The sequence below is a fragment of the Papaver somniferum genome, chromosome 3 (genome assembly GCF_003573695.1).
Source record: "Papaver somniferum cultivar HN1 chromosome 3, ASM357369v1, whole genome shotgun sequence".
Classification (NCBI taxonomy): domain Eukaryota; kingdom Viridiplantae; phylum Streptophyta; class Magnoliopsida; order Ranunculales; family Papaveraceae; genus Papaver; species Papaver somniferum.
In genome coordinates this window covers 121,955,326-121,967,543 of record NC_039360.1, presented here as the reverse complement: position 1 = coordinate 121,967,543, position 12,218 = coordinate 121,955,326, and the positions used below count along the sequence as shown (strand labels likewise).

At 33.3% G+C, this 12,218-nt stretch overlaps 1 protein-coding gene across 2 annotated transcripts; it reads right to left on the bottom strand.

Moving 5' to 3' along the window:
- Positions 1 to 7,104: 7,104 nt before the first annotated feature.
- LOC113357208 (transmembrane protein 220-like) lies at positions 7,105 to 10,040 on the bottom strand. 2 transcript variants are annotated; one of them, XM_026600541.1, is made up of 4 exons: positions 9,817 to 10,040; positions 9,403 to 9,732; positions 9,022 to 9,196; positions 7,105 to 7,729 (listed from the first exon to the last, which is right to left on the bottom strand). In XM_026600541.1, exons 1-3 carry the CDS (start codon positions 9,902 to 9,904, stop codon positions 9,108 to 9,110), a joined length of 507 nt encoding a protein of 168 aa, XP_026456326.1. In that variant the 5' UTR covers positions 9,905 to 10,040; the 3' UTR covers positions 7,105 to 7,729; positions 9,022 to 9,107. The 2 variants fall into 2 exon arrangements, with proteins under 2 accessions (XP_026456326.1, XP_026456325.1); XM_026600540.1 differs by lacking the exon at positions 7,105 to 7,729 and adding an exon at positions 7,904 to 8,146.
- Positions 10,041 to 12,218: the final 2,178 nt, after the last annotated feature.

Sequence of the window (12,218 nt, the reverse complement as noted above, 5' to 3'; positions counted from 1 at the left end):
ATCTGTTGGAGTGGAGAGCATGGTTGTGGTCTTCTTCTTGCCAAGCTCATGCACATAGCTGCCATATTTCTAACATGCTCATCAATGACCAGATTCATTTTGTTGCAGTCAACAAGTTGAAGACTAATCATCCTAAAAGATATGATAATTGACGTGTCCCTGTCTTACCTCCTTCGCAATTGACCGTCCAAATGTTACCCTCCTTCTCTCTTAAAAAAGTCGAAAAGGTACTAGGATTATTTCGTGAAACTAGATCTCATGTAATTTTTGTAAGTCTCTCTTTGAAGTTTGAACTCCTTGAACTCCATACTTCTTAATCTACGTGTTATTGTATATACAAAAAGCTCACATAGTAAGATCAGAAAATCGGGAGAAAAAATGAGAGCGTGATATGACTATTCATTCACTTTTGAAGGTAACTTTTAGTGAATCCAAATTATTTTGTTATTTTTCCCATTATTATTCTTGATAATGTATTATACCATATGGTTCACCATGGTTTTGGTTGTGTCAAAAGGCATGAATAGCCTGAACATCTTCAGTAGTTTTTGCATTATTCACATAATTATTTATCTTATTATTATTTTGGTAATTTGAATTCTTATTCAGGTCAAAATATTTTTTTCTTCGGTATAAACTTCCTGGATTGCTTTCATAAAATTCAGATTTGTTAGTTTTATATTCTTAAAAAACAAAATCGTTAGAATAATTTGTTACGGCAAAAACTAGATTTGTTCATTTGCTTGTTTCAAGTAAATAATTAAACGTTGGTTAAACGATTCTGTATATTCATACCGTGTTTGCATAATCTAGATTGTTAGATAAAAACGCCCAATATCAACCTCATAAGCCACATTATACTTTGGCTCCCATTAACTTTCAAAGATGAAGTTCAAATTTATTGAATGATGTTCATGGTCTTCATTTATTTACAATGAAACTAATGAATAAAAAAGACATCAAGGGAAAAATCTATTTTAATCATCAATGGTGACACCTGAATAGCATAAACTGTATTATATTAATAGGAATACATGGATGACAGAAGCATCATAAAATATTTTAAAGTAATTGATGCAACATACCAAGCTATAAAATCATATCTTGGATACCGAAGTCTACATGAAACGTGATACTAATCGAAGGTTGAAGACTTGAACACCGTGTCTCAAAAATGTTCAATGTCGTATTTGGATTCGCAGTCAAACGATCAACTTCATATAGACTAAGTAGTTCATGTTCATCATTCAATGAGAGTTAATATTTTCGTTTTTGCAGGCACGATGAGAGTTCCAAGACATTAATTATACACTCAAAATCATTGTTTAGAATTCATTGGATAACTTTAAACCTAGCGATTCAAACCATATCATGTATGTTAGTCGGCTGAGAATTCACTAAGCATGGTGTTTTATCTTATATGTTTTTGCTTCCTTATTGATTTAATTGTTTGATTTGATTCCCAGGAGACAGTTCACTATTACCCTATGATCAAGCTATATAACCTTTGGGCAGAATCTGGAGGCACCTTTCAACTATCATTCTGTTTGATTCCGTTTTTGTTTATAATCTACCAGCAAAAAAGAACTATATGATTGTTTCCTTAGCTACAGTTTGATCGTGATAGAAAATGTCCAGTGTTTTTAAATTTTAAACTGTTAAAGTCATTCAAAATTATTTTGATTAATTTGAATTAAGGTTTATTTGATGTGAACGATATAACTTAATCGATAAGTATGATGGGATTTGGTAGATGACCATAACAGATTTATGTGGAAGAAGCTATAAAGGGAGACAATGTATATTAGAAAATTGCGTTTTGGACCATTACCACGCCACACCTCGCATAATCTCATTGTAGTTACTTTGTTGGCATCACATAGCCATCTATTTTACTTTTTGGACAACTAAGTTTCACGTGGCTTTGAGACGGTAATTTTTGGTAAGTATGGATCTTATATTCTAAAATGTTATCAAATTGGTCATCATTTGCGGGTGATTATTTCAAATTATCTATAATGTTTCATTGGGTATAATATATATTGGTTGTTTCTTATGAGATAATAGAGGTACTGACTGTGAGTGATGGTATATATATGTATTTTCGGGTTTAAGAAGTTCCCAATGTTTACGAGAAGGTGGCGGGTTGGAAAATGCTAAAAAAAACTTTACGAGGTACAAAACTACATTATGGATTAATCACCTGATGACTGATCATGTCATTTTGACAACACTGATATTTGTTAAATACAAATATCATGAAAGTTTTGATTTTTGTTAGATACAGTTGCACCTATACAAAAAAGTTAAAAGGGTATATGCATTTTTCTCAAAGTAATTTTCCGTTGATTGATTTTATGAACAATAAGAAACATTTGTTGATTATTTAGAATTAAGATCTTGATCTCCGTCATTTTCCTTAAAGAAAGTAAGACACATTTGTTTCATTATCTAGGTGTTAATGCGAAAGATGAAAATATCGATGTTTTGGTTAGAGTTATGGAGGGGTTGAACTTAGGATTGGGAGCTTATAAGTCAACGACAACGACTGCAAGGACGCTTCCTTAGAAGTCAGTTGGAATCATAATTCTTTTGATACAGACGAACTAAGTCAGTTTCTTAGAAGTAGAAATACATGTTGATGTGTTCTGATTTATTGATTAATCGACTGTAAACTACTTTTACTTGCTCAATTTGTATTTCTTTGAGGCTTGACATTACAAATACAATAATCGAATCTACTCATGCACATAAGAGAAAACCATACATAATGTTAAAATCTACTTGCCAAAATTGTTTCAATAACAACATTAGGTCAAAGTTTGAAAATTGTGAGAAAAACTTTGTGTATAAAGAACTGTTCAGCGATTTACATTCAGGGACTTATACTAGATAACATGTATCCAAATACATGTGGCATTGAATATGGAGAAACTCCAACAACAACGGGAGAGAAATTTATAGAGACGAACTAAGTGAGAAAAAAAACATGAGAGTTCCCAACAACAAACGTAAACTTCACTTATGAAGCTAAGTCGAAAATATAACTTTAATTATAATTTAAACCTCCCTTATATAACAAGTTGTTTTTCGTATTGTACTGCTTGCTTTTGACAAATTTACTGTTTTGTGTTAAAGCGGAGATAATACAAGCTACTAAGATAGAAAATTTTGTATTGCTATTGTGGACATCAGGTGCACATTTTGTTAATGAGATCTCCTACACTCCGACAGACTTTTGGGTTGTGGTGTGTTAGTGTAAAGAAAGATAACTTTTCAATTTTAGATTTCTTTGTTCCGAGTTTTACATCGTTTATTTTGCAGGATTTTGGTTCTTATAGTTGTTGTAGTTGAGTTGTCATGTAATCCGTTTAGTTGTTGTAATCGAGTTGTCGTGAATCCCATTTCCTACATTTTTGTGCTCTTTATGATGCTTAAATGTACGTGATTATCTACATAAACGCAGACTACATAAAACTCTTACGGTTCCTAGATGAACTAGCTACAAGATAACCAACAGCGAAATTCAACAAAAATAATATCTATTATATATTTCGAACTATCCAGATCGTAATTACCTACTGTTTTGATTTACTACAATAGTGATGTCAAATGACCATAGACTCGCATCCTTTCCAATGGAGTTATACCCTTGAAAGAGAGACTCTTACTAGAATTTTTGCATACATAAGGTTTAATATATAATTTTCCATCTTTACTATCAATGGATAGAAACCTTATACATATAACCACTAATAAATGACAAAATACCGAAATGAGAGGTTGAGTCCGGGTCGTAAGGCCCGGGTGATACCTAGTATATCTTTGAAATATAGACAGACAAAAAAAAAATGCGGTTGCAGAGCCGAAATAGTGAAGAGAAAGGGGCGCTACAGAGCGCAAGAGGAGAATAGGGTTTGCAGTTTATGTTGATCGATTCCATTTTTGATTAGCTAGCTATTGATTCGATTCTCTTGAATATGTTTATGGCTTCTGAGAAATCCATGTTTTGTTAGATTTTTTGTAACTAGAGTTTATGTTGAAACCACTTTGGGTATTAGGCTACTTTGATTTGATTATATAGCAATAGGCCGTTATGATTTGAATTGATAAATTCTTGAATAATTTTTATTGATTAATCGAAACAATAAGTTTTTGCTTCACCGGTTTTAATACCTATGTGCGTAATTGATAGTTTTACAAATATGTTTGTCTTATTATTTGATGAGTTAATTACTTTGATGGGTTATGCTTAGGAAAGCGATATAAAATTTGTGAACCTGAATTTAGTTTCATATGATTTTTTAGTTGATGCAATTTGATGGTTCATGCTTGGATTCGGTCTTTTGATGTGCCATGCTTAGGGTATACCAGTGATATTTGCGACTCTAATACATATAATAGGTGATGTCAATAGAAGGACAATAGATAATTCATGAATTATGTTTCATTTCGGTGATTGAATAGAAATAGTGGTGGATACTATAAACCCTGGTTACCGACTCCCTCTTTTTACGAATTTACTTTATTAATTTCGTTTAATTTTATCATTTCATTTTCAGTTCTAAAAAATCCAAAATTATTGTTTCTGATTCGTCTATTAGAAATATTGATCACGGTATTTTCATCGCTCCCTGTGGATTCGACCTGTACTTGATGTTGTCTACATTGTAGACACCGTGCGATTGCGGTTATTATATATATGTATCCCCGAAAACATATTAGATGCCCACCTCACAACTCGGTTGTAAATAAAAAATAATATCCAATTACCCTAACATGATCAGAAGATCCCTACCAACCTGATAGTTACAAATACGCATATGCAAATCAAAAGATGCGATAATAATCCAAAAAATTACAACCTTTTCTCAAACAACTATAGATACATATTTTTCTTTATCTTAAATTTTGATGTAACAGGATCTATAATTTTTCGATTATGTCTATTATATTAATATATGGAGGTAAATTCCTTATGGCGGGACTAGAAAAATCTATTAATATTAAAATATGTTGTTTATTACTATTTATAACTGGCCCAAGTTGGGACCACGATTTTTTATTAATATATAAAGTTTATTAATATATGGAGTATCAATATATGGAGTTTTTACTGTAAATCAAAATTAAAGGCTTTTGATAGCATCATTGAAAAGATGGAACAAAGAATCGATACTATTGGCTAGGAAATTTTTTTATCTCAACCTAGCAAAATAATGCTTAACAAAATTGTATTGTCTAGCATGCATGTCTTTAGCGTGGGTTGTTTTGTGCTGCCAAAAAAATTCACTAAGAGAATAAATGACATCCAACGTGATATATGGTGGGGGAAACATTCTAACTCTAAAGGTATCTATATCAAATCTTTCGACTTTTTTTGCAAACCAGTAAACCAGTGAGGGTTAGGTTTCAAGGAAGCAAATAAGATTAACCAAGAAATGATAAGCATAATTTCTTGGAGACTGGTAAGTCATCCTGATGACTTATGGGCACAAATCTTGAAAGGGAAATATTTCAAAAAAACCGTAGCACTTCATTCTAAGAAGAAATCACAAGCTTCTTGGGTATTGAAATGCATACTGCATGGAATTGAACATATAAAAAAACATAGCATTTGGGAGGTTGGGGATGGCACATCCATAAATATATGGGAAGATAAATGGCTACCTAATAGGGAGGAGATTCTTATCAACTCAGTCCCAAATGGTAACCCAAATATAACACTTGTATCACAGTTAATTGACAGTGACACAAAAAAGTGGAATATATCTTTGTTAAACTCTATGTTTGACACAGAACTAGTCAAAGAAATCTTGAATATTAGACTCTTCTTAACTGAGGCAGGAACATTAAAAAAAGATAAAATCAGATGGCTGCTAACCACCAATGCCGAATTCACTGTGAAATCTCTGTATGCCAAGCTTCAAAACTTATTAGGTACAACTTCAAAGGTAGCAGGAAAATTTTGGAAACAACTATGGAGCATGAATACATCACAAAGAATAAAGCTCTTTACTTGGAAGTGCTTACAAGATACATTACCCACAAAACAAAAGCTAGGGTTTCAAGATGAGGAGAGAAAATGTGTTTTCTGTCAGCAAATAGAAGAATCAACTTTTCATCTATTTTCTGAATGTGATTATGGAAAAGCTGTCTGGAAGCTCCACCCAATGCCTTCTCAGGGAGTAATCTCTAACCAATCATCTACTGATTCTTCTTTCTTAGACATGTACAATGAATGGAGGAAAGGAGACCTGAACTCCATATCCATGTCTTTAGCAGCTACTAAATTATGGTTTATATGGAAAGAAATGTACCTTAGAGTGTTTGAAAACAAAAACAGAACACCAGAGAAATTGGCTATTGATATTCTCAGACATTATGAATACTGCATCCATCTACTCTGTCTTCAGTTTCAATTCATAATAGCATCAGACCTTCACCCCAACCTTACTGGACATTTCCCATAAGAAACTCTTATAAATTGAACAGTGATGCTTCGTGGAAATGTGCTAAAACTAATGCAGGTTGTGGTTTTATTTTGCGCAACTGGACAGGTACCTTCAAAGCAGCGGGAATGGGGAGCTGCAAGACTGAATCTGCAGAAGAAGCGGAAGCTGTAGCTTTGCTACACACTACACAATGGGCTGTCACAAAAGAATTGCAGAATCTGGCAATAGAAGGAGATAACCAAAATACGATCAAGTACTTACAAGGCACACAGACCTCAATCAAATGACAATGCTTAGCAATTCTAGAAGAAGTGAACAAGTTGGTAGCTAATCTAATCTCTTTTGGGGGGTTCCATTTTGTGGATAGCAGAGCTAACAAAGTGACAGACTTGCTGGCTAAAAAAGGGAGAAATTCACCTCAACAATTTACTAGTTTTGCCGAAGTTCCTTTGTTTTTAATTCCAACAATAACTTTCGACTCTGTCAAAGCTCAAGACATATGTAATATGAACTCAAACTTTGTACCTTTTCTTGGAGAAACTAATCACACAGATTCAGTCATCGGGCGGACGACTCATTCAGAGTTGATTTTACATGAGTCTGAATCTACGGATTAGTCTTCTTTGCAGTAATTTATCTGGTCATTTTCAAAAATAAATAAATATCATTACCATACCAAAAAATTGAATTTAGTTTCACTACAACCAGGTGAACACAGTCCAGCACAATGTCAGATCCCCAAAACCAGAGAATGGCATTGATTCTTATCTCAGTCATTGATCTCCTCTCTTGCTTCCTTTGATGCTAAAAGTTGAGCGACAAATGCTGCATCAACTTGTTTCTGGGCTAAATGTTTTGACTTGCCGTTAGCATAATTTGCTGTTTTTTTGTTGGACATAGGGCTCCGCTGTATGTAATAATTCCGGCATGCACTATTACTTCGTATACGAGACAGCATTGCATTTTTCTGTGCAAAAGCCTGATGAGCTCTAGTAGCATTTGTATCAGACTGATATACTTTCATTTCCTCGCTTACTTCAATCTTCCCCTCAATTCATTACCACACCCTCCATTGGAATTGAATCAAGTGGCTCTATAACAAGCGCTGAGGACTGTTAACTAAGCTCAGGTTCAGCTATGGCATTCGTTTTAAAGAATGGTCATGCTTTATTATCATGGTACTAGATTCAATTTTTGAGGAGTCTGCACTTGCATTAAGGATATCAGGGCCATCCTCCTATGAATCGTACAAAGGGATATTCTCCACCGAGTATCTGGTAAAGTTAAAAACAGGTCAACATATTGAGACAGTTTAAATGGAAATTTGTATTTAAAGAGCAAAGTTATTGCTTATTGCTTAGAAACAGTAGAATTTAAAAAGAATTTGGGGATAAGATCCCAATCCAGTAAGTAATTAGGATAAAGATGCATGACATTAGGAACTTTTATGATAAGAAAAGGCATCAGGGGATCTTATTATGATACAACTGCATTAGACAAGATATGATTCCTTGTTCTCTTTAGTCTATGAATTGCTAGCTAAAACAAAAATTGAAAAATAAAGCAACATCAAAGACAAATCATTTTCCAAGGAGTTCCGACAAGAAATTCAAGCTAAAAGGCACCACGGATAACTTGTATCAGTCATATGTTGTGCCATGACCGACTGTATGTCAGAGTTACGACTATCACTGCCAACAAAATTGCCAAGATTAAAGAAAGCCAAGCTAAATTTCCAAGAGATTTAGAAAAATACAGACACATTAAAAGTGCACTCCAATAACAAACACTAAATTCTTTCATGCTACAACTAGGAATTAACCAATTAATACAGACAGATGGGATTGCAGTTGGTGCCGGTTTAATGGTTAGCCTGGTTTAGTAGATTGCTCAAATTACTATAAAGGAAACAAGAAGAATTTATGATTTCAAAGTTCTTTCCATTAATACCCTGATGTGCAACAATGTAACAAAAGCTACAAAACTTGGAAGTGCTCTATCTCTCAAACGAAAGAACTGGTATTTGTAAATTTTAGACCGTTGGTGAACTTTTCAAAAGACATGTGCAACGAGTATAAACATGACTATCAAATTATTTACATTTACCAGAGTAAGATTTAACAACACTAATTATGAAAAAGGATAAAACATAAAAAGGAAAAGATCTATTATTTTGGGAAGGAGGGAGTAGTTTTTATAACTCTAAACAAATGGTAAATTGGCAAAAGTTTAGCTAATCTTCCTGGAACCTATTTGCAGTCTTCTTTTTGTTACTTTTGAAAGACTACACGCACTACTGAGAGGGTTATTTCTATGTAAAGTGGGTAGGGTTAAGCACAGATGCTCCTCGACCGCAAGGGTCCACAATTGTCACTCGGACACTATCCGTACAGACATTTAAAGTATTCAAACCAATTCGCCCATCTCACATTAGAGACATACAATGTTTGTAAATATAAAATTGCACACCTAGTGGTATATATTTTCAGTAGTACATCTATGATTTATCCAACAGTTCTCATGCATAAAAAGTTTTGTGAACGGTTACTGACAGGTAAGAAATTACCTGAAACCCACTAGATTTTGCCCCAAGAATATGAAAATCTTGTTGTTAATGTTTGCATCTTTCTTATTTCATATCTCTTCATAACTTCACCTCCTTAAATCTTCTATTTCCCCTTTAAGGAACACAAAGAAGACTAGAGGGATGCCATAACTCAAAATCACCAACAATGCCATACCTAATCACAAAATTTGTGACAGATGTATCATAATTTTAGTTTAGTAAATCAAATAAACAAAAATGAAAAATCGATTCAAAATTTGAGGACTTGCTATTTCTCTAAATACAGGTAGTCGAATCTAAGGATTGATACGAAGTGCGGGGTTAATAAGCAATTGAAGTTGATAGCAGCCCTTGGAATATGAGTAATGACAAATTTCTTACCGTAATTAACATATCGTGGTGCCACCTTGATTTTTTTAGTATTTCCCTTTGTAGATTGGTCCGAGGAACTAAGCAACTGAAGAAGCATCGAAATCACAACTAACCCACTTCCAGTTTTCTCTCTTACAACTCTTTGACTAAAATCCATTGAACTAAAACCAGCTAATTCATATACATAATCTTCGATCACAACTTTCATAAACAAAAATATACCTAGCAACAAATCCAGTCTGGCTATGTTCTGGATTTCTTGTGATTGCTTATATCTCCCGATATTAATCAGATTAATAGCAGAAGCAAAAGTATAAAGAGGTAACCAGAAGTACCAATCTGAAACATGAAAATAAATAAATGATGATTTGGGTATTTGAAACTAGTTTGATTACAGGTTTGATAAAAGTTTGATTTACATACCTGGGTCGTTTAACTGAACTGATGCAGAGTAAGCAAAGAGAAAGGCCATTAGAAGAGAGCTTATGGTAAATAGCTTAGGTTCTGTCATATTTCTTTTTTCAATTTCTAAAGCTTGATCAGCTGAAGATGGTGAAAATGTAGAAGTAGGTTAATCTTTGAATTTGGACTCCTTCAAAAGAAGAATGTTATAGTGTGGTCAACGGGGTCTGTTATCTGTTTGTTTGTTTTTTTTTTTTCAAGTTAAAATTCATTCAAAGAGTTAACCCTTACATCTGGCCTAGTAGAGCCATCTAATGACAAGATATATTCTATTTAAGTTAGGGGAACAAAACAATCATACTTGCAGATTAATCCTAATTTTAATAACGGGTGGATACCCGACCCGCATTTTGATGAGTTAGACGTGGATGAATTCCTAAACCTGGATGTTTTCACGGGTTAGACGTGGATGATATTACTTATCCGTTGGACATCTGGCCCGTTAAAAAGGTCAAGCTATCTACTATAACGACATACCCGATTGATAAGCGAGCAGCAGGGATTTATATCAAGTACCCCGGATCCTAACGAGGTAATTCATAACCTAATTAACTATTCAACAATCTATCATTAACCGGTTCTTCTTTTATCATTTCAAAATTTTCTATAGTATTTATTCTTATCATTCTATCATCAATCTTAGATTTATCCCAAATCTTATAGAAAACGCTAACTATATTTGTTTACACCAAATCATTTCATACATTTCCATCTTGATCTATCACATCATCATTGTTATCGGGTTACATAGTTGTTATATTGTTTATCGTTTTACAATTATTCAACTAATTAAAAAAATATCTTCTACTCCTGGATGTGATTTCAAAGTTCTATCGCGGAATCTGCAGGGCCTTAGATCACAATTGAAGCATGACGTCCATCTTAGATATCTTGTAAAATCTCATGGGATATATATAATTTTTCTTACGGAAACTAAATTTAAAATACCTCTTGTGAAAAACGTTTTGAATAATCTAAATGTTAAGGATTGGTTTCTGGTTCCGTCAATTGGAAAATCGGGTGGGTTTGCTATTGCTTGGTTTAGTGAAATTTCTGCATCCTTAACAACATTTAAAGATAACATATTTCACTTCAATGTTTTAAAAAATGCAATTTCTATCAACATCTCTTTCATTTATGAGATTTAGATGCCAAAATTAGAGTTAGACAATGGGATTTTATATATGACTTGCATACCCAGTCTTGTCCTTGGACAATAATTGGAGACATGAATTTCATTCTGCATGCTTCTGAAAAAAGAGGGTAGTAATTCAGCAAACTCAAGTAATCAATCATATGTTTATAGTTGCATTCAAAAACTTGGTTTAATTAATTTAAATTTTTCTGATTTACCTTTCATTTGGATAAATAAAAGGATTGGTATTAATAATTCAGGAAAAGATTGATAGGGTGCTTTCTAATCATAAATGGATGGAAAATTTTCCTCTGTCCCAAAACAAACATCTCACCAGAGTTGCATCATACCATGCTCCAATCATGCTGGAATTTGTGCCGAAAGGTGAGAAAAGTAAAAGACCTATGAGATACAAGCGATGCTGGTAAGAGCACAATACGTATAACTTTGTGGTTGAAAATAATATTGCTTCTAGTAATTTAAATTATTTTATGAAGATTATACAAAGCTTTTAGTTGGTAACCTAACAACAAGCTGGGTTCCAACACCTTTTTGAATAGCAATGCATAATCTATGAAAAATAAAACTACCAATACCACTACTAGCGTCATTACTAACTAAACAATTTTTCAAACGCTTAAAAAAACATAAAGTATCCTCACCTAACTCTCCTAAGGTAGTGAAAGCTAGAACACCCAAACCAAAGCCATGTGAAACACACTTGTTCAAGTACTAGAAAAGATAATAATGTGAATAGAATTCTGGCTAACCTTAGAACTAGACCTGGAAAATGGAATAAAGAAGAATTTGACAACATAATAAGGAATATATCAAATATCCTTCAGGAAATAGAATCGGAGAATGCTAAACCTAATAGTATGGGCACTAAAATGAAAATAGAAAAACTACAAGCTGATTTAAAATCTTGGTATGCTATAGAAAAGATCAACTGGAGTCAACATATTAACGAAAAATGGATAAAACAAAATGATCATAATACTCAATTCTTCCATCAAAATGCTAATGAGAGGAAAATGATAAATAGAATCACAACTTTGAGAGACTCCACAAGTTTATGGGTTGAGGGTCAGGATCTTCTGAGTAACTTGCTCGCAAACCATTTTAAAAATATTTCAATTGCTTCTGATGGTAATATAGGTAAAGTGTTTGATGACATTATTCATTTTGTTTTGCAAGATAGTGATAACATGTATTTGTGTGTTATCCC

Excerpts from the sequence above, each read along its gene's own strand:
- LOC113357208 (XM_026600541.1), bottom strand. The coding sequence starts at position 9,904 with ATGACAGAACCTAAGCTATTTACCATAAGCTCTCTTCTAATGGCCTTT. Across the intron at positions 9,733-9,816 it reads AGTTCAGTTAAACGACCCAG|ATTGGTACTTCTGGTTACCT; the intron begins GTATGTAAATCA and ends TTCATGTTTCAG. Across the intron at positions 9,197-9,402 it reads ACCACGATATGTTAATTACG|GTATGGCATTGTTGGTGATT; the intron begins GTAAGAAATTTG and ends TTTTGTGATTAG.